Source organism: Prunus mume, linkage group LG5 (assembly GCF_029339155.1).
Source record: "Prunus mume cultivar Tortuosa linkage group LG5, ASM2933915v1, whole genome shotgun sequence".
Classification (NCBI taxonomy): domain Eukaryota; kingdom Viridiplantae; phylum Streptophyta; class Magnoliopsida; order Rosales; family Rosaceae; genus Prunus; species Prunus mume.
Genome location: NC_142702.1, coordinates 28,047,960 through 28,070,336, shown reverse-complemented (window position 1 = coordinate 28,070,336; position 22,377 = coordinate 28,047,960). Strand labels below are relative to the sequence as shown.

At 37.8% G+C, this 22,377-nt stretch overlaps 5 protein-coding genes across 7 annotated transcripts; 3 read left to right on the top strand and 2 right to left on the bottom strand.

Annotated features, from left to right (window-relative positions):
* The first annotated feature begins 186 nt into the window (after positions 1 to 186).
* On the top strand, positions 187 to 7,038 carry IRE (AGC (cAMP-dependent, cGMP-dependent and protein kinase C) kinase family protein). Of its 3 annotated transcripts, XM_008236156.3 has the most exons (16): positions 187 to 715; positions 868 to 935; positions 1,056 to 1,232; positions 1,336 to 2,664; positions 2,869 to 3,041; positions 3,257 to 3,506; positions 3,623 to 3,715; positions 3,804 to 3,944; positions 4,078 to 4,170; positions 4,364 to 4,651; positions 5,273 to 5,361; positions 5,548 to 5,599; positions 5,679 to 5,735; positions 5,819 to 5,977; positions 6,251 to 6,331; positions 6,458 to 7,038. In XM_008236156.3, the coding sequence occupies exons 1-16, from the start codon at positions 262 to 264 to the stop codon at positions 6,530 to 6,532; spliced, it is 3,579 nt and encodes a 1,192-aa protein (XP_008234378.3). In that variant the 5' UTR covers positions 187 to 261; the 3' UTR covers positions 6,533 to 7,038. The 3 variants fall into 3 exon arrangements, 1 of the variants encoding a protein (XP_008234378.3); XR_016126851.1 differs by lacking the exon at positions 6,458 to 7,038 and having other exon boundaries at positions 5,841 to 5,977; XR_001677969.2 differs by lacking the exons at positions 5,819 to 5,977; positions 6,251 to 6,331; positions 6,458 to 7,038 and having other exon boundaries at positions 4,422 to 4,651.
* An 852-nt stretch (positions 7,039 to 7,890) lies between these two features.
* On the bottom strand, positions 7,891 to 9,343 carry LOC103333336 (MYB-like transcription factor ODO1). The gene is made up of 2 exons (XM_008236158.2): positions 9,039 to 9,343; positions 7,891 to 8,750 (listed from the first exon to the last, which is right to left on the bottom strand). Exons 1-2 carry the CDS (start codon positions 9,299 to 9,301, stop codon positions 8,276 to 8,278), a joined length of 738 nt encoding a protein of 245 aa, XP_008234380.2. The 5' UTR covers positions 9,302 to 9,343; the 3' UTR covers positions 7,891 to 8,275.
* A 2,437-nt stretch (positions 9,344 to 11,780) lies between these two features.
* Positions 11,781 to 13,801, top strand: OTP70 (Tetratricopeptide repeat (TPR)-like superfamily protein). The gene has a single exon (XM_008236159.3). The coding sequence runs from the start codon at positions 11,896 to 11,898 to the stop codon at positions 13,453 to 13,455; it is 1,560 nt and encodes a 519-aa protein (XP_008234381.2). The 5' UTR covers positions 11,781 to 11,895; the 3' UTR covers positions 13,456 to 13,801.
* A 2,364-nt stretch (positions 13,802 to 16,165) lies between these two features.
* On the top strand, positions 16,166 to 17,149 carry LOC103333338 (21 kDa protein). The gene has a single exon (XM_008236160.2). The coding sequence runs from the start codon at positions 16,371 to 16,373 to the stop codon at positions 16,953 to 16,955; it is 585 nt and encodes a 194-aa protein (XP_008234382.1). The 5' UTR covers positions 16,166 to 16,370; the 3' UTR covers positions 16,956 to 17,149.
* A 2,388-nt stretch (positions 17,150 to 19,537) lies between these two features.
* On the bottom strand, positions 19,538 to 20,523 carry LOC103333339 (pectinesterase inhibitor 4-like). The gene has a single exon (XM_008236161.3). It carries the CDS (start codon positions 20,470 to 20,472, stop codon positions 19,846 to 19,848), a length of 627 nt encoding a protein of 208 aa, XP_008234383.1. The 5' UTR covers positions 20,473 to 20,523; the 3' UTR covers positions 19,538 to 19,845.
* Positions 20,524 to 22,377: the final 1,854 nt, after the last annotated feature.

The window sequence follows — 22,377 nt, the reverse complement described above, 5'->3', positions numbered from 1 at the left end:
AAGGCTAAATAAGTACAATTGACTTTTCGTTTGAACTTACGGTAGTCCCGTCTGCAGGGGAACGGCGCCAATTACATGCTTAGCGGGAAGCCCGTTTCAAACCCACAACCGAAAAAACACATAAATTCGTGTCACTCTCTGACGCTCTCTTTTCCCGCGAGATAATCTCCCCCAGCAACCCCCCCCCTCTCTCTCTCTCTCTCTCTCTCAATCCCATGACGAATCCGAATCCGAATCTAAACCCGAACTGTTTTTTCCCCCATGTCGAGCTCCCCTCCACCTTCTTCAAAGCCACCCCTGATTTCCGACCCCGACGGCAAATTAGACTCCGCAACGACGTCGTCCGTGTCCTCTCCAACTCAACCCTCTCCCTCCAGAGCTAAACTCCTCAAAATCCCCCCCATCCCGATTCGACGAAGCCCCAGACACACGATCCACGAAGACGAAGAATTTGAAGAATTCGAAGAAGAAGATGACGACGACGATGACGACGACGACGAAGAGTATGAGGACCAGGTTCGTACGGAACGTAAAACAGATGATGCGCCTATCGTGTTGGCATCGTCGCTCGGCCTCAATCACATTCGGACTCGATCGGCTCCGTCGCCGCTTCGATTCTCTTCGTCGGTCTGCACGCCTTCGAATTTCGGTGACGAGTCGAATAAGGTCAAGTACACGGTCAAGCCAAAACCCAAATTTACGCCCATACAACCAGGTGTTTACGTAACTTTAATGTGGTAACGTTTTAATATTCTTATTTTATTGGATTATAATTCGTTCTTTTCCGTCTAATAATGAATTCGATCATCAGGTATTTGTGAGTTTAATTTATTTTTTGTTAATTTCTAATTTTCAATTTCTTTATAGTGAAACCTGTGCACTGGAATCAATCAAAATCGCTCAGAAATCCTTCACTACTCAATCCAGTCTCGGAGGTAAAGAAATTGCCAATGAATTGCCTTATGTATATATATATATATAGTTGGTTGGAGAAATGTAGGTAGCTCACGAGCTTGACAATGATGTGGTTTGTATGTAATTGTATATATTGGTAGGGTAACCATGCAGCCTTTTCAAAGGAAATGCAGTCGCCGCGTTTTCAGGCAATACTGCGTGTTACGAGTGGGCGAAAGAAGAGAACACCTGACATTAAAAGTTTCTCTCATGAGCTCAACTCTAAAGGAGTTCGACCATTTCCCGTGTGGAAGTCTCGCGCATTTGGACATATGGAGGTAAATTTATATTTATATCATATAAATTTTTATGCCTTACAGTATTTTATTTTATTCTTTGCCCGATCTCATTAAACTGTGTCGCTGTTGTAAAATTGTTTAGGAGATTATGGTGGCGGTCAGGGCAAGATTTGAGAGATTAAAGGAAGATGTTGACTTTGATTTAGGTGCATTTGCTGGTGATTTGGTGGGAATACTTGAAAAGTCTTCGGAGTCTCACCCTGAATGGAAAGAGAATTTTGAGGATTTGTTGGTTGTTGCCCGGCGGTGTGCAAAGATGCCGCCTGGTGAATTTTGGGTGAAGTGCGAAGCCATTGTTCAGAAATTGGATGACCGGCGTCAAGAGCTACCAATGGGGGCCCTCAAACAAGCCCACACCCGTCTTCTTTTTATTCTCACTCGGTGCACACGGCTTGTGCAGTTCCAAAAAGAGAGTGGTTATGAGGAAGAGCACATTCTCAGTCTTCACCAGCTCAGTGATCTTGGTGTTTACCCTGAACAAATTTTGGAGGCTGCACAGCAGAGCTTTAGTGGCCAACTGGGTGGTAAGGATGCAAATGAGAAGCACATGAATAAGTCCCATGAGCAGGAAAAAGTTAGTGCTGCTGATGATGTGGAGGTTGACACTGCCAAAAGCGTTGAATCTACAGGCAGCTATAGGATGTCATCTTGGAAAAAACTTCCATCTGCTGCTGAGAAGAATCAGAAAGGCCATGATGCTGCTGATACACCACCAAACGACAAATCAGACCGTTTGCATGCCAAAGATGACACAAAAACTTGTGGGGACTATAGTAGTGACAATGTTGATACTCCATCATGCCGACCTGAACCCCCAGAGGTGTCTGCAAGTGCACAAAGAATCTCTTGGGGATTATGGATGGACCAGCAGAATATTTCATACGAGAATTTGATGATCTGTCGCATATGTGAGGTTGAAATACCAACTGTACATGTAGAGGAGCACTCCCGAATATGTACGATTGCTGACAGGTGTGACTTGAAGGGTTTAACTGTGAATGATCGACTTGAAAGAGTTGCTGAAGCTCTTGAAAGGATAATGGAATCTTGGACACTAAAAGGCACTGATACTCGAGGAAGTTTTGATGTTTCAGGAGAATATACAACAAGGATGCATGAAGATTTAGATGAGTTGTCACCACCAAAACGAAATGACTTGTCTCCTCGTTTCTCTGAAGGCATTCTTGATTGCGTTCCTGATGCTGACAATTCTTTTGTCATGGAAGATCTGAATGTTTTGCCTGACATGCCATGTGACATGCGTTCTTCTTTGACACCTGAACAAGGCACCAGAACCTCGTCGGCAGGAAGCTCGACACCAAGATCACCACTATTAACACCAAGAACCAGTCAGATTGAAATGCTGTTGAGTGGATGGAGAGCAATACCAGAACTTGAGAGTTATCAGCAGGTGACCCACTTCTATTTTCCTTCTGACCAGAATTCTGCTGTTACTTATTTTTCTCTCAAAGATGAAGTCAGTATACTATGTTTTAAGTTTGTATTATTGCTCTGCAACTGAAAGTCTTGTTGAATGCATTTTTGGTTCATCTTGGTTGCTATAGACACTCTGCTCCCTTCATGTTCATATTTTGATTAGAGCATGGATTGACAGATTCATAAGCTACTGGATATCGCCCGTTCCATCGCAAATGTTAGCAATTGTGAATACAGTGCATTGGAGTACATGCTTGAACGACTAGAAGACCTAAAATATGCCATCCAGGATAGGAAGGTCGATGCCCTTGTTGTGGAGACTTTTGGAAGGCGTATAGAAAAATTATTGCAGTGAGTGGAAGCCATAATCTATTACTGCATGTCTCTTGTGGTTTGTACAATTGTGAATCCCCTCAAAAGATTTTATTGATTCAAGCATTAACAAAATTGTCTCATTTTTATCTTCTGTCGTCATTATATTTTTCATATTTCTTCAAATGATTGGTTAATTATTTGAAGTCCAGTAAAAGCATCTCTGATTATAATGATAATTCTGAAATTTACAGGGAAAAATATGTACATCTTTGTGGGCAGATAGAAGATGAGAAAGTGGATTCATCAAATGGTATGGCTGACGAAGAAAGTTCAGTTGAAGATGAAGCAGTTCGTAGTCTGCGTGCCAGCCCCATCAATCCGTGTTCAAAGGATCGAACATCTATTGAAGATTTTGAAATAATAAAACCAATAAGCAGGGGTGCATTTGGGCGAGTTTTTCTTGCCAGAAAAAGAGCGACTGGTGACTCATTTGCTATAAAGGTCTGTTTATTTCTATGTGTTTTCAGCCATGGAAAATGCTTCCATCTTTTAATTGCAAGTAAATGTTTCAAGATAAGTCTGGTTTCAGAACTGATTCTGGTGGTACATTTCTGAAGGTATTAAAGAAGGCTGATATGATTCGTAAAAATGCCGTTGAAAGTATTTTGGAGGAGCGTAACATCCTTATATTGGTTCGCAATCCTTTTGTGGTGAGTGGGCCCCCAAAATGTACAGTTCACTTTAAGAATGCATTGCATTTGGAAATAATTTCTAATATGTACTTCTGATGATGAGCAGGTCCGATTTTTCTATTCGTTCACATGCAGGGAAAACCTGTATCTGGTCATGGAATACTTAAATGGTGGAGATCTGTACTCTTTACTACGAAATCTAGGCTGCTTAGATGAAGATATGGCCAAAGTATATATTGCAGAAGTTGTAAGGGAATACTAGTATCTTTTGTTCCATTTTCCTCTCCAGATTCACCTTTTCATATCTATCTCTCTAAATTTTTTCTCATAGATGGTATAACAGTACAAGTAATCTTTTGTTTTCTCTTTTCTTTTTAAAGGTTCTTGCTTTGGAGTATTTGCATTCATTAAATGTTGTCCATAGAGACTTGAAGCCAGACAACCTGTTGATTGGTCAAGATGGTCACATCAAGGTCAATATTTTGCAGTCTTAGTTCTTTTACATAATTCCCCCCTCTTTTATATAGTTGGAGATAAGTTTGGCCATAGTAAAAGCATTCTGGTATTATATCATGCATCTGTTTTTTTTGGGTATCATCTGCATACGTTCTGCCATAAAGTGTTTACTTGTCACTTCTCACAAATATCTAATCCCTTATGTTACAGTTGACAGATTTTGGGCTCTCCAAGGTTGGTCTAATCAGTAGCACTGATGACTTATCAGGTCCATCAGTTAGTGATACTGGTTTTCTTCGAGATGATGAACCAAAAACTCTGCCTTCATCAGAAAGGACACAGCGCCAGAAACATTCAGTTGTTGGCACCCCTGATTATTTGGCACCTGAAATACTTCTTGGCATGGGGCATAGTGCAACTGCTGATTGGTGGTCTGTGGGCGCTATTCTTTTTGAGCTGCTTGTTGGTCTTCCACCATTCAATGCAGAACATCCACAGGTATGCAGTCTAACTATGGTGGGCATTAATTTAAATTGTTTTTGGACTGCTGGGCGTAATTTTTTTTTTCTTTTCGTTTTCTTCTTTTCCCTCTTTATTGAATGTAATCATCTTCTGTTATAAAAAACAGGTCCTTACTTAAGGAACTTAAGAGAGGATTTTGTGTATATATATGCATAAATTCTATATACACTCTTTAGTGAACTCGTGAATATCTTATGAGCATTAATCTTTCTCCTCATTTTCATTGGCACAACAGTTTGTTCTTCTAATATTTTGTTCCTAAAAATTTTCTGGTGGTTCTTTTTGGACTGTTCATGAAGGATTAAGTTCTTTTTCTGGTGGTTCTTACAGCCTGTTCGTTCAACTCTTCACCAAAATTTTATTGAATTTATCATTTACTGGTTTTACATTTCGTTGTATATTTTCTGCACTATGGTATTTCTCTATTGCTCTTATTTCTACTTAACATTGCTCCAAGTCTTTTATAGCATCCTAAACATCTGAATGATTTTTTCTGATCCTTATAACCGGGAATTGTAACATCTTTTAATGTCAGATCATTTGAGAGTCTTGGGTGAAAAATTTGACATTGTTACTTATAGATCCTACTTATTGCAGCAAATTTTCAACAATATAATAAACAGAGATATTCCCTGGCCTAAGGTACCTGAGGAGATGAGCTACGAAGCATACGATTTGATTGACAAGTAAGAAAGATTACAAGAGATATGTTTCTGGATGTATTAATTACAATTTTATTGTGACTGCTTATGTAGATTTCTAATGTGCCTCTATTTTTCAAGAGAGGTCTGTCAGACTAAGATATCTAAAGTCCTCTCATTTGAAGACAGCATGCCTTCATCTTACTTACATTTCCTTTGCCCTCCTGTCAGATTGATGACTGAAAACCCAGTTCAAAGACTTGGAGCAACAGGTTCCAGGGAGGTAATTTATTGACTACCGATGAAAATTCATTTGTAAGTCGGAATGAAGATAGAATTAAGTTTTGTGTCTTTTCTGGCAGGTGAAGCAACATATTTTCTTCAAGGATATTAACTGGGATACACTTGCGAGGCAGAAGGTCATTTCAAGTTATATTTATTCAAGTTTTACCATGATTGTTGGCATATCTGTGATAGTCAAGAGTATCCATATTGGCTGCAGGCAATGTTCATACCATCAACAGATCTACATGATACAAGTTATTTCATGAGCCGGTACATATGGAATCCAGAAGATGAGCATGTTAATGGTGCCAGCGATTTTGATGAAATGACTGAAACATGCAGCAGCGGTTCATGTAGCAATATACAAGACGAAGATGTATGCATCCTCCTACATATGATCTCTTTTTTTCTTTTTTCTTTTTTTCCAGTCTCTATGCACATAGAGCTGTTAAAGGCCAGACCATAGCTCTTACTGCATCCAAGTTGATATGGAAGTATATGGACTACAAGGATGTACTGAAGATCTGATTTCGAAGTGTGCTTGAAATCCGTTAACAATTATACTTTGAATTCATAAATTTGTTGACCCTGGTGCATTCTAGTGGGACTATTATTTGAGCCACCTGACCATTATATGTCTGTGATTCAGGGGGATGAATTTGGCAGTTTGGCGGAATTTAGTGCTCCAACCCTTGATGTGCAGTACTCATTTAGTAATTTTTCATTTAAGGTAAGTCCTGTGAACCTGAACATATTTTCTCCATTGGAAGGGACTTTAGATGCTAGATGAAAAATGAATGGTGGTGGTTCTTGCTCTAGGGATTTAGCATCATTCATGTGTTATTTCTGTTCTCAGAACTTGTCGCAGCTAGCTTCTATCAATTATGATCTTCTCGTGAAGAGTGCCACCAAGGAGTCCCCAGATGCCTGAAGTCATCCGTTCCATGACAGTAGAGATTGCTGCTTTAAGCCTTTAACAAATCTATGCTCTGACCTAGACCTAGTGCTCCCAGCTTACTATCCCTTTAAATGCAGTTCGTTGGAGAAAAGTCATCAACATGAATAGTTCAGGAAGTGCCTCATCAATTCAGTGATAGCAGTTGTTCTTCCTGAAGGGCAAAGGTAGGCTGCTACTGAAGCTGGTCTAGTTAATCTCACTCGACTGTTTCACTAATTTTCCATTCTAAAAATGGATTATTATCACTGCAAAAGGCCTTGTTGAGATCTTTTGGTCTTGATTACGCGATGAGTTTCTTGTATATATATTTTCAGTAGAAAATTTTGGTCCCTTTATAATTTTAGTGAGCTGTTTAAAATCTGCGGGGTAAAAATTAGACTTAGGTAATATATTCATGGTCTCTTGGATATAGTTGGATGTAATGTAACCTTATTGTCTTCAAGAGCAACTGGCTAGTTGGAAAGTTAGATTAAACATAATCATGTTGTTCTTTTCACTTTGGATTAGGAAGGCACAAGTAAAAAAATTCTACAAAATATAGGAGATTTGGCAGCAATTAAAGGATGGTGAGCTCCATTTATGTTATAAGCGGCGAATCCGGTGTTTGCTTTGAAGAAATTTTCTTCTAGAAACAGGACTGGGATGAAAGCCTGAAACCGTTTGCTTATAAATTGTAGCCAAACTAGTTTAATCTATAAACCTAATAGTGGATATGCATATGTCAGACAATATAACGGCAGTGCCACATCTAAATCTAATAGTGGATATTGGAATGATGCTGGATTTTTTTATCTTATGTAAAAGAATGTGGATTTTAAATTAGGGTTTCATCTTTTTGAGTCCACACTTAAAACACCTTCTCCCTTTGGAAGATATACAATAATTTGGTGTTTATAATAGCCAAAAGTACGTGTTTGGAAGGCAAGAAATTGTCATAATAACAATGGTGCTCTAGCTTCTGGTGCGTGATGATGATGTGTCTCATTTCACATTTCATTTCTTTACTTATCATATAATGCCAAATAAAATAAAATACCCCACTATTCAATCCGCAGAATAGTTAAAACTAAAGAATGTTTGACGATCTATGCTTATTTATTTATAGCCAAAAAGACAGGAAAACGAGAACGAAATATCACTCTCCAGAAAAATCATTGGATTTAGGACATCAAAAGAGAGAACTTCATATGCAATTACGTGAATTTGAGGGTTTCCATCCACAGAGTTGTACTTATTTTTAGCTATTTAAAAGTTATATGACATCTAATTCTTTTTCAAATTGGTGTGTGGTAGTTTTTGTTGCAAAAGGACACCCTACCTACCAACCCATATTTTGATGTCATTGGCCACTGGCTGGCTACTAGTTTAATAAACTTGTCTACATTTTTAAATTACAGATATTCCACTAAATAGTGTTTAGTGGGAATCAATGAAAATGCTAAAGAGAATAAACAGATCTCTTAAACAAGTTGTTGGTCTTTTCGTTCCTTTGCCTCATCATTTTTCAGATAGAATGATTAAGTCTCCAACATACAAAGTCGTCTTCTTTTTTCCTTTTTCTTTTTTATTGGTTACTTTGTTTGGCTGTGTACTTCTTATAGAGAGAGAGAGAGAGAGAGAGAGAGAGAGAGAGAGAGAGAGAGAGGGAGAGAGCGCTTTGGTTGGTAACTTTTTTGTGGTTTCTGGTACTGAAAATATATGACCGTGTGTCAGTCACTAGTTGATACACCCGAGCTCGAAATCTTCAACTCCAAAATCCTTACAGTCCAAGAACCATGCTAAGCTATTATCCTCCGCCGGATTATCAGCTGGTGAGCTATCTTCTGATGAGGCTGAAAAATCCCATGTCAAATCTTCCAGGAATGTATCGGATAATATGTAGCTCATCAACGGGTCATCTTCACTCTTTAGGTTAGGCTCCAATGGCTGGGATTCATTGCTTGAGGAACTTTCAGCTGCAGAAGAGATTCCATGTTCTGGGATATTCACGTTCTGCTGATTCATGTCTAAATCTGCAGGTGGATTGTTTGGTTTACAAGGCATTTCTGGTGGAGTGACTTGCTTGCGGAGAGGTTCATGGGTGATTGGATCAATGCCCATCTTGATAAGCTTCTTCTTTATGTGTGTGTTCCAGTGGTTCTTGATCTCATTGTCAGTTCTTCCAGGCAATCCTGCTGCAATTTTAGACCACCTGGAGGCAAAATCACAGCTCAAATTATGCTAATTACATGTCAAGTAAAACAAAACAAAAAAGCTTACCTAAAAGAAGTGATATTTGTACTAGAATAAGCATAGCAAGTGCTGTTTTGCACAGCTCAAGTTGTTATAGCTTTAAGCTCTTTAATCAGTGTGATGTCAAAAAAAGTTTGATCATTATAATGTTATATATGATTTATGGGTCCTAAAAGCCGAAGAAACTAGAGAATGGTTGGTGACAAAAGCAGTAGAAAAGTATAGCAAAGAAAGAACAAAAGCGAACCTATTGCCAAGACGGGAGTGGAGGTCAATGACAAGTTGCTCCTCAGCTTCATTAAGGAGGCCTCTTTTCAAGTCAGGCCGGAGGTAGTTAGTCCACCGGAGGCGGCAGCTCTTGCCGCAGCGCCTGAGGCCAGCGAGCTTGGGGACTGCACGCCAACAGCATTGGCCATGTGCGAGGAGAAAATTCACCAATTTCTTGTCCTCCTCAGCAGTCCATGGCCCTTTCTTCACACCAAGCTTGTCACAACAAGGTTGCCTTCCCATCACTTTGTTTGTGCTGCTAAGTGTAGTGTGTAGTACTTGCTACGCCAAAGCCCCACTCACCTTCCTTTATATACTAACTGTGAGTAGTGGCTGCCTTGCTTTCAGGGGAAATCAATAAGAAGGAAAAAAAAAAAAATGTACACCAAGTCTCACGCTCTTGACTTATATGCGTGGATGTCACAACTAAATTTTGGACCAAATATAAATTGACACTTTACATGGCATTTAGCCTTCTTTTTTTATGACCTGGGTACCAACTTGGCAAAGCTCTAATCCTTCTACACCACCAACCAAAACTTTTCGTCTCACACATGGGGCATTGGGCATGCCCATAACTTCATGTTCCTCCTCTTCCTTCCCTTGCTTTTGGTTGAGAAAAATATTGCATTTACCAAACCTACTTTTTTACCTTTTGCCATCCTTAACCAAAAAAGAAGTAGAGATAACCCCCCCTTTTTTTTGTTGTTGAAACTAAAGAAACCCTTTTGGAATTTGCAATGTTTACACAAAAAGGGAGTGCCTTTATCAAACTTTTCATAAGCATGCACCGCCACATAAGAATTTTGAGAGTGTCAAAAGAAAAGAAAACTCTTTGGTGCTGTCTCTTATATGAATAAATTCTCATAAGAAATTAGTGAAGAAATTATTTGATTTGTGCAATTTTGGTCCCAATGGCGCATGCATAGCCCAAGCAAAAGGTCCTTTCCAAGGGTATCATTCCAGTTGCATTGTGGATGTGGTGATAATAAATTCATGACCAGAAAATGACTTTGAACAAGTACATGCCTGCCTCAGTCCTATCCAAGAATTCTAATATAAAATTATAAAAGGAAATAAATAATTTAGGGTTAATTAATTTTACAGACGCGTGAATGCAGTCGCTTGATATAAGAGTGAGGCCAAGTATTAATATAGGAGCGCATGATATCGATTGATTATATTCCAAACTTGTCCTCATCCATGTGGGGGATTTCAGTTGGCAAATTCTGCAGCCAATCATAAAGCTACACCTAAGCATCGGCCAATTGCCTTTCCATCTCTTTCCTTTTTCAAATTGCACTGCAATTTCTCCACCTTTCCTTCTATCTTCGTCTCACTCTTACTCAAGCATTTCATCACCCATATCGTCACCACACACCACTGAAAATTTCGTGTGTGTTTCTGGTTTTGCCCGTCTTATTTGTGTGCTTTTTTTCATTTTACAAGTTGGATTTTTTTAAATTTTCACGGCTAGCGGCTCCGTCTTACTGAATTATTTTATTTAAATTGAATTAACTAACATTCATATCGTTATTTAGTGAATTTTAAGTATTAGTTCATAAGAATTGGCTCGAACTTAATTTCGATTATGTTCAAGCCAAATCACTGTACGAGGCCTTGTGAATAGATAGAGGTGAGAAAACATTTTTTTTCTTTTATTTTTCCCTTGTAAATCACATGCTAGTATACAAATGCAATGTTGACAGTGAAATATGTGTGCAGTTTTATAACTACTTACAACCAAACGATCCGCACTTGTTTTTTGCAGCTTTGGAAAATCTGAAACCCTTAGTGTGAAGACCCACCAAACAGAAAATAATAATAAAACCTAGAAAAGGGAACCATAACTTGTTTTTGTATTCTAAACCTTACGAAATCATTTTCTAAATTAGTGATGTAATGCGTGAGTTTATCTGCCGTCATTAAGCTATTACCAATCATAATCAATTAAACTGCCAAAAAGAAAAAACAAAAAAACAAAAAAAACAAAAACAAAATTGGAGTTGCAACTTTTCTCCGTTAATTCAATGTGCGTTGTAAGTTTTCAAAGGTGTTGGTTGGTCTGGTAGAGTTGTTTGCTGCTAATAACCAATCAACTGTTTTGTATTAGTCATAATAAACTTTGAGTGTTGGGGCAGCAAAGCAAAGCAAAGCAACATCACTTTTGACCACGAAATGCAATCCAATTTTAAAGGAGATCAATATACCATCTTTAATTTTGAGTTCTTTTTTCTTCTTTTATTTTTGGGACCGTTTTCTTTGATGCAGAATAGAGTTTGGGTTTGATTGATGGTGTAATGCATAGGTCAATTGCTACGTGAGTTCTGATTTGGGTATGAATATGATTAATTAGATGATAAGCCGAGATGAATGCAGAGACTGCTTTGTACATTGTAATGATGATGTAAGATACATATCTTTGGGCTTTATTGTTCTCATTACTGTTGATTCTAAAGTTAATTTTATATTTAAAGGATGAACGGATCTCTCGTTGAAGAATTTCAAAACTAATCTTAAACTGAGATCTCATTACGTAAAATATATCGCGTATTGAAAAATATTGTCACTTTGTTGTAACGAGAAAGCTAAATCCTAAATGGGCTAATTTCAATGTAGGATAGATCTTGAATTATGCACAGAAAAAAAAAAATATTTTGTGGCATCCACAGAAAAAAGAAAGAAAGATAAAAGATCATCATTTTATTAGTTCAATATATGCAATTGGGCTAGTTTTCGTAAGGCCCATACTACCAGCAAGCAAGCAACTCATAAAAATTTGTTTTTAGTTTGTTTTCCATGACCATCATCTGGTTGGTCCAACAATCCTTTCACAAATGGTGACCACTTTACAACCGCTAAGTTTCCACACAGCAAAACTGAGCATCTGCTCTTCCAAGAGCAAGAAAAACAAGAAGCAAAAACAAGTTAACCAAAATCAAAGCAATAATTCCCTCTCTTTCCCGAAAACAATCCCAAACCCCCTCATTATCTACCATAAACCCCATTCCCAGACCAAGCTCCAAGCCCTCGACGCCGTCGTCAATGACCTTGAAGCAGCCATTGGTAAAGGCATAAACGTCGATACCGAAACTTTTGCTTCCCTGTTAGAAACATGCTATCAATTTCAAGCCATGGACTACGGTCTCCGAGTTCACCGTCTTATCCCAAGAAGTGTTTTACGTAGAAATGTAGGCATCTCGTCGAAGCTTCTTCGGCTCTATGCTTCGCATGGCTATATCGAGGAGGCTCACCAGGTGTTTGATGAAATGCCTAAGAGGGACGTGTCTGCTTTCGCCTGGAATTCACTTATCTCGGGGTATGCAGAACTGGGTTTGTATGAGGATGCTATGGCGCTATACTTCCAAATGGAGGAAGAGGGAGTTGAACCGGACCGGTTTACGTTCCCTCGTGTTTTGAAAGCTTGTGGGGGAATAGGGTTCATTCAAATAGGTGAGGCTGTGCATCGCCATATAGTGCGATTGGGTTTATTGAATGATAGGTTTGTGCTGAATGCATTGGTGGACATGTATGCCAAATGTGGTGACATTGTGAAGGCTCGGAAAGTGTTTGATAAGATTACTAGTCGAGACCACGTCTCTTGGAACACCATGCTCACGAGTTATATGCGTCATGGGCTTCTGTTGCAGGCTTTGGACATCTTTCATGAAATGCTTCATGAAGGGCACCAGGCAGACTCTGTTGCCATATCCACTATCCTCGCAGCTGCAGAATCATCATTGGAGCTTGTAATTCAAATCCATGGATGGGTAATTCGGCAAGGAGTTGAGTGGAACTTGTCTATTGCCAATGCCTTGATTGCAGCGTATTCAAATCATCGCAAGTTGAATCGAGCAAGGTGGTTGTTTTGTCATATGCCTGAGAGGGATGTCATAACATGGAATACTATGATTTCAGCTCGTTCTAAAAGCCCGGAAGCCTTGCTGTTTTTTGAGCAGATGGAGAGTTCTGGTGCCTTGCCAGACAGCATCACATTCGTGTCAATATTATCGGCTTGTGCCCATTTAGGTTTGGTGAAGGATGGTGAGAGATTATATTCTGTCATGAAAAATAGATATAGAATTAGCCCAATTATGGAACATTATGCTTGTATGGTGAATCTTTACGGAAGGGCAGGTCGAATCAGAGAAGCTTATGGTATCATAGTGGATGGAATGGAGTTCGAGGCTGGTCCAACTGTGTGGGGTGCATTACTGTATGCTTGCTACCTTCATGGCAATGTAGATATTGGAGAGGTTGCAGCTGAAAGGCTTTTTGAGCTGGAGCCCGATAATGAATACAATTTTGAGCTTTTAATGAAGATTTATGGCAATGTGGGTAGATTGGAAGATGTGGAGAGAGTGAGATTGATGATGGCGGAGAGAGGATTGGACTAATAGTCCCATCTCTGTAGTGTTGAGGTTTAATTCCACAAAATTAAAATATCCTGGTTGGCTTGCCCCTAGTTCTAGCTGGCCTTGGGTCCTTCCTTCTTGGCTCAACATGGATCCTAAATGGCCTTGGGTCCTTCCTGCAGACAAGTGAATGTGGCCGCTCGTGGCTGCAAAACCCCACCTCACCTGTTCATCTGTTTCTTGCCATCGTTATGACAGAGAAGACACATGAATTTATCTGCAAAAAGGCTTCAGAGGAAATGTGATTAAGATTATTGTTCAGTAGATAAAGTGTATAACTTGTAAATTTCCAACATAAGAAAAAAATAAAATCATTCATTTTTCTTAACTGAAGAAACCATGGTATTGGTCCACAAGCTCCAGCCAGCAGTGCATGTAAAAGGACAGATGATTAATTAGGTTAATGTTAACCCAAAATCCCAGCTACCATGCAATAATATTTCAATTCATTTGCTGTATAATATACTATAATTGCACATGTGCTGATTCAAATCTACCTGGTAAATTTATATCATAAACCCCCTTAGGTATCATTCGAGTATCTTTTTCCACAAGATGCTTCACTATTATTTATTTACAAATTTATAAATAAACCCAATCCTAGACATGTATTTATAAAAAAAACTCAAGCATTATTTAAATATAGAAACACACCCAAAATCAACCCCAAAGTCAACTTTTTGGGTGTGTTTATAAATAGGTTTTGAGTGTGTGTAATGATGAGTTTTGGGTGTGTTTATATGTTTAAATAGTGTTTGAGTTTTTTTATAATTTCAACCCCATTTTGGGTGTTTTAGTGAAACTCCCTTATTTATTTTCAGCTACCTTCATTATTACCTTGCATTATTGAGTCCAATGATTCACAACAAATCGTACATCCCAACAAACAATTGGTCCTCGTTGTTCATGATCAATCAAAGACATTCTCTTCTCTTTGTCATAACCATGCTAATTAAAGCTGGAATTACAATGTTAATCCAATAAATTGTTCGTAAACATGGCAATAGCTTGCTTTTTGAGGACATTTCCTATTGAGAGAGATGATAACATAATAAACTCACATACATTACACGAATTTTAGGATTCGAACACATGACCTTACATAGGGAAGCAGAAATTGCTCCAAACCACTACACTATTGGTTCCTTTACAAGACAATAGTTTGCTTTATTGATAGGGACATTGTAGGTTTCAGCTCAAATGATTATTATTACAGATTTAAGTCCGCATTAACACACATATGCTTATTACATCTTCTATTTAGCTGCAAATTTTGTGTTTCTTTTTAACCCTCGAAATAGGACAAGCAAAAAAATAAATCTAAAAAATAAGTTTAAATATCTTATAAAACGAAAAATATATCATTCGTTTATATGTACGTACAATTAAAACCTATGCCAGGTTTTTCAGCCGGCCAGAACTTCAATAGGCACATGTCGGCTGCAAATTGTCATATCTCGTGCTGTGAAGAGGCTTGAAATGTCTACGTTCATATCTCATGTTGGTCGCATGAGTAATTAATTATGCCAATAATGCAGTTTGGTGGGTCCTTATGGAGTGACAGAAGCAACCAAAAGCAGAGTTCGCTTATTTAGTCCCGTTCTCTTCTCTTTTTTATTTTAATTTTAATCTCCGCAGTGCTTCAGAATGGACATGTAGAAACAAAACCACTAGTTTTATGTAGTAATATTAATGTTAACAAATAGGGTTCATAATAGATGAAGTAAATCTTAGTTTCTGGCCTTCTGATAATCCAGTGACTGAAAAATATCATGTCGGCAAGGGATTTGAGAGCAGAAGCAGAGGCCAAAAATAATAGAGAGAAGGGGTGGGGCAGAGCTGCATGGGACTTTGTCTTCCTTCAACTGACCTTGTTGAGTATGAACTGGCTGGTAACCTTTTATTTCTCTTTGGTGGTTGATGAAATTTAATTCAAAGGTGAAACAAAAACAGAAAGCATTCCTTGCAGTTTATGTTCCTTTCACATTACTTTGGACAGTTTTTAAATTATGGATTTCACATCTCCTTTTTAGTGTCTTATAGGGTTTTGCTACCTTTCATCATTTCTCCTCAGCTAAACTTTGTCGTTTTGGTTGAGTCGATTCCCCATTTCTCAACATCGCTTGTATAAAAAACTAGTTGTTTTGACCCCTCCCTTCACATTGCTTTCCCATGGAGGACTTTGAATTAGGTCAAATTGAACCCAAATTGTTTGCAAGTTAACAGGCACTGGTTGAGGAGACAGTGTCACTTTGGCAGCTTATGTTTTATACAGACTCCCTCCCTAAATCTTGTTGCATAATTAAAGGAATTCTAACATAATCTTTTCCATTATCCGTGATTTGTGTTCAGATTTGTTTCATCATCACATCACATGAGGGGACATAAATTTCCAGGCCAAGTTTTTTGTCCCCAATCAATAGCCTCCCAATACGTGGATCCCACATTACTAGCAAAGCTCATTGATTTCAATTTTCTGCCCATAAAATGTAAATAAAGTCACGTCGGTGGCAAAGAGTTAGGTAATTGATTTACTAACTTAAGGTTGAAAAATAGAGAGTGGCATGTGCCAAAGTTTTCATTTAGTTGACAAGGATTTTAGTGGCTCTTTATTTATTTATTTATTTCTACCAAAGCCTTTATCTATCATACTCCCTTTCCGCTTTCGAAGACGCAAAGGAAGATTTTGATTTTGATTTTGATTTTTAATTTTAAAACAAAGTGAAAGAAAAATTAAACCCAATACACGGATTGGTACACGGTGTACATAAATTCAGCATAAAACCCTCTATAAATATACAATCTCCTCACTCTCTCTTCTCTCACTCTCAAATCTTAACCTTCCCAAATCCAATCCCACTCTCAAATCCCAGTCCAAAGTTTGAAGCTTTTCTTCAATGGCTAGAGCCTCTGTTTTTTTCCTACTTCTTCCCATTTTCTACTTTGTTGGCACAGCCAACTCTACAGCCACAACAAGTGATACAAATTTCATAAAGAGCTCATGCAGCGCCACCACCTACCCACAAGTCTGCATCCAATCCCTCTCTTCCTACGCCACTTCAATCCAGCAAAGCCCTCGGCAGCTGGCCCAGGCTGCCCTGTCCGTGAGCCTAACCAGGGCTCAAAAGGCCAAGACATTTGTGACCAAGTTGGCCAAATTTAAGGGGCTGAAGGCTAGGGAGTATGGAGCTCTCAAGGACTGCTTGGAGGAGATGGGTGATACCGTGGACAGGCTCAGCAAATCAGTCCAGGAGCTAAAGAACATGGGCAAATCCAAGGGCCAGGATTTCGTGTGGCACATGAGCAATGTCGAGACTTGGGTTAGTGCTGCTTTGACTGATGACAATACTTGCCTTGATGGGTTCTCTGGCAAGGCCTTGGATGGCAAAATCAAGGCCTCAATCAGAGCTCAGGTGCTTAATGTTGCACAGTGCACTAGCAATGCTCTGGCCTTGTGCAACAGGTTTGCCTCCAAGCACTGATGACAGCTGCAGATCCTGAATCTGAGTTTTTGTTTTTGTTTTGTTTTTTCTTATGTAAGAACTATTTTGATGTGGTTTGGTTTTGATATGTATAGTTCAGTCAGTATGTGATATAGAAGGGATGTAAAATATGCTTAAATGTTCTGAATCCTCTGTCTGTATGTGTGAAGCTATGAAGGCTGCTTGTTTTGGTATCTGGATTTTGGAACTTTTGAACTGTTTTAGAGCTTAAATATTCATGATGAGATCCTTGATTGAAGGCGCAAAATATCAATTTAAGACTATTTCAAGTGATAAGGAACCATATGTCCGTACAACTACTTTCTTGTTCTTTTGGTAAAATAACAGTTGAACTTTGGCTATAATTATTTTCAAATTATGCTAGAACGCACGCGAGGACTTGTGCACAACTGTGAGACGTTGATGCATCGTGTGTGCAATTGTTAGTCTTAGTTGTACGTGTGCGATTGTAAATCGTTAATGCATTGTATCCGCAATCATAACTCTTAATTATACGAAATTCTAATGCATCAACGATTCAAAATTACATATTTTTACACATCAATAATTTAGAATAGTTTGTGCGTGTAGACAATTAATACTAGTGATGAAAAGCAATAACTAAACTAGTGTGACAAGAAAATTGGAGAGCGTGAAAGGTGAAACTGTTGGGAGCGGACAAAGAGAGACGTTTGTGGGAAGTTGCGTAGTGACGATGACCACGTGAGAGTGAGGCTTTGAAGATGAAGATGAAGAGACCACGTGAAAACAAAACTCAACAATCTATGTACTACAAGGTGACTTCCCATGCATTTGGTTTGCCCAACAAATATCAAATGGATGGGATTGAAGATTGGGAATTGGGTTTGGGACACCGCAACGAAGTTTCCGTCTTTATCCAGTCCTTGAGCTTTTCCTTTTAGCATATGAATCAAAAAGCAAGAGGATATTTATATATATATATATATATATATATCTCTCTCTCTCTCTCTCTTAACCAAAAAGAAAGAAAAATGAAAAAGCAAGACGACATATCATCTTGTTCCTTTCATGCCCTTCATGTTAAAAACACAGAAATTGGTAAATAATGGGTGGTGCAAAAAGTTTAGATATATTTCAATTAATATAAGTTAAGAATCGTGTCTTATCCACAGCCGCAGCTCTGGAATTTAGTTTATACCTAAAAGAACAATAAAGTTTTCAATTCATGATGTACGTAGGTAGGCAAATCGCAATGGCATGGGCACCCATCCATCACTTATGATGACTTAGACTTACCTTTCCTTTCACAATATATTATTTGAATATTTCAAGATATATAAGATATTCATGATATTTAGCTCTTTATGGTGTTGAAGAATATAAAGTTTCACGAGACATTTTGCATAAAATCTTACACATATGCATGCCATTATATGATAGTTAAATTAGAGATAGTATCGATATTGGTAGTAGTGAGTTGAACCTTAACACATGGTTTCCAAGGACGTTTGTGTAATTGTGATGGATGGTTGGGTAGTGCCACATATTTTAATTAAAATTTCTAGATATTCTAATTTCAATTAATAATAAGAGAACAAGTTCGAAAGGACTGAAAAAGATATCGAATCATCAGGTATTCTCCATGTGATCATCCCCATTCCCATGCCTGAATTAATGCAAGAATATATCAATTTAAAATTTGACTTGTAAACACTTGCGCTTGGAGAAAACACACATCACAAACCCGAGATGCCGTGTGGGAATTTTATCAATTACAAACTGTTTGCCAACAAGAAAAACTAACGACTGTGCATAAAACTACTGTACTTACAGTTACAACATGTTCATTTCATTTCTTACGTTTGCATATATATAGCTGCTTTTTTCGAAAAGAAAAAACACTAAATTATGCAAGATTAACCATTGCTTTAGTTCACTATTACTTCTATGACAGCACATGCTTCAAGTGTAACTCTCATTAATTTAAAATAATTATAATCTAATTAAACAAAAAAAATTAAAACCGTGCATCGCTTCCAATAATAAATTGTTCACTTGTGTGATAGGGAGGACTAGATTGGCAAAATGCCTACATTTCATGTGCATTCAAGGCATAATATGGATATATTGCCAAACTTGAAGGAAGAATGAGGACTATCTATAAGAGGTTGATGACTACAAACTTATCCCCCTAATCCCCTTGAAAATGATGAGATTATAAGGGATAAGTTTTAGTCATCATTCAATTTCATCCTCCAAGTTAGACAACAATATCCATATTATGTATTGACTGCACATGAAATATAGCCACTTTACTAGTCTAGTCTAGCCTAATCCTCCCCAACAAACGATTAAATTTCACTGAACGTTTGGCAAATAATTAAATTAGGCAATAATAGTTTAGCATTTGCATTTTACACTGAAAGATGCGGGGTTGGATTATTATAAACAGGGTTTTGGAATCATTCATATATGCATCAATGTGAACTCACATGGGAATGGGAAGATCTTCATTTGTTTTTTTCTCATTGTTTTTGAGAATACACGCATAGGAAAGGAAGCTCTTATACACCGGAAACAAAAATATTAAAAGACAAGTATAGAATAGAAGTTCTGTCGATGGCCAATTACTATAGATGGGATCTTTGATCAACATGGGGGGGCTAAGGGGCTTGCTTATTTGTTATAAAATTGCTCAAAACTCCCTCTGTTGTACAACATTACATATAGTAGTAGTACTAGTAGTATACAAACCACTCTTCCAACTGTCACAAAACCATTTCACACAACTTTTAATTACATTAAACACACACATAATAAATTATAAAATCTATTAACTTTCTATCAACCAAAGTAAAATAAAATATAAAATAAAAACGTCAAGGAAATACAAAGGGTATAGGTTGAACTAGTAAATGAGGCTGTCTATGAGAGAAAGAGCATTGCTAGCCAACCTAGCAGCATTCACAATGCTGTTCTTGATGGCGGTCTTAACCGCGGTGCTTACCTTCACCCCATCAAATCCATCCGTGCAAGTAGCGTCATCCGTGATGACGGCGCTAACCCAAGTCTTTATATCATCCAATTGTAATTGCACGTCGGAACCCGAAACCCCCAAATTGCTCATGGAACTCACTGACTGTTTGAGCTCATCGATGGAGTCCTTAATATTGTCTATACAATCCTTGACCACCCCTTTCTCGGATGGGGTTAATCCTGTATTTTTATAAAGCTTTGAAACTACGGAAGAGGCGTTTTTTGCTGCTTTTAGGGTAACGGAGAGGGCATAGGTACAAAGCTTATGAGGATCGGATTTGACTTTGGAGGCGTATGAGGAGAGAGATTTGTAGCAAATGAGTGGGTATGTGGTTGTGTTGCAGGCAGTTTTGACGTAGCTTTTGTAGGTCTGAGAAGAAGAAGAAGTTGCCAAGGTTGTGTGCATATTTGGCATGAAGATCAATAGGAGAATTGGGAGGAGAAATGTGAGAGCATTGTGTGAATTTGAGGTTGGGGTTGTGAAAGTTTGAGCTCCCATTTTGTATTTTCTTGAATTGATGGGTGTGTTTGTGTATGATGGGATGCCAATTGCCAATTTATAGGCAACTCTCAGGTGACTTTGAAACTCAAAGCGTATTAAAAATAAAGATAAATAAAGTCGAAGCTAGCCATTTTATAAATCCAAATTATAATCATAATGACCCCTCCTTTTTTAAAAATAAAATAAAATAAAATAAATAAAGTATAAACAATAGATTATATTGCGCATGTTCATTTGCTAGCTTGAGTGTACGTTTTGGATCTTGCACTAGACCCGACAGATAAAAAATAATTAAATTATAAGAGCTAATAATGTAGATAAAAACATTTGAACAAAAACAAGGAAGAATATCTTGGAGAATGATCCCAAAGGACCAAATAACCTATATGCATAAACGGGTGCTAATTTGGTAATTCTTGTCAAAACATACTTAATTCAAAGGCTCACAACAATAGCCACCTTTGCACTTTTGAAATCAAAATTAAATCATTGACAAAAATAGAAAAAAATTCATTCTCACTCTGCCGGCTTAGAATACTTAATTGGTATACATTTGACGAGACTTTGCTTCAATTTTAATATTGTTAATGTTTAAAATTGATTTAACTATCAAATAAGTGTAGACATGAATTTAGCCGAATTGACTAGAATGGATGTATTCTCACTCTGTATCAGAGTTCGAATCCCCTTTTTCATAAAATTAAAATAAAATAGCGCTTATATTAAAAAAAAGCTATCACAGAAGCATTTGAGGTTAATGTAATTGCAAGGAAAAAAGAAGATGAAATACGTGAGGATATACGGAAAAGAAAGTGTATTGAATATTACGGATATAGTCGTTTGCTTGTTTACAGGAAGTGAGGATATACGGCAGCATGGGCACGTTTCAAAAGTCAAAACCGAACAAGAACGTGCGGGCATAGCGCATGTCCGCATGCATTGTAAGTGTAGCGTGAAACGCTGCTGGACGATAGGCGGTGTTTCTGCGGTTGAGAGAGATGTGGACTTGCCTACGGTCTTGATCCTCTACGACTCTGCCAACTCCAACATTGCTACAATCACAGGCGTCTGGCCACGTGTCATTTGCCACGTGTATGTTGCATTATTTGCTAATTAAAGGAAAATAATTGAATAAGAATCTTACACCTCAACGTGCGAGTGATCAAGACGGCTACACTACGTACCCAACTTCCAAATCCCATAATTTATGGAAGAAAGCAGGGACTACGTTTTCCCATTAATTTCTTGAAAACGTGTAGTAAAATAATGTAACGGTTCATCCAAATTTCCCAAAATATTTAGGCCAATTCAGTTACAAAAATTTAACTATTGCAACCAACGGGGTCTAGCCTAGTGGTAGTGTTATGTGAGAAACCATTCTCTCTATTTTAGTTTATACTATCTCTTGTATTCAGAAAACTTACACTAATGCAAAAAAGCTAGACATAATTAAATACCGAACGATAGACTATTGATGAAACAAATTGTGCTTCGTATTTTTTTTTTCCGAGAACAATAACAAGTTATGTAACCCCCCAAAAAAACTTATCCTCCTCTTAATATTCCCACTTCACATGACCATGATTTGTCGTGAATCAGTAGATAACATTCAATTATTGAGAAAATGGAACTCAATAGTTTAATTCGTTCATTATTTTAATTACAAAATGCCATCTTTTGACTTGTGCAATATTGCTGTTTTTTAAAGTTATTTTCTTTTCTAGTTTGCAGTCTGCACATGGCTTGCTTTGCTGTTGTTGATAATTAGGCGAATGAGCATAGTAAATACAAAGTTAAAAGTTAACAATTGTTGTGCCTGTAAATACAAAGTAAAAAGTTAACAATTGTTGTGTCTATAAACACGTGTCAAGTATTAAAAATGACTGGCTAAAAATATTTTCA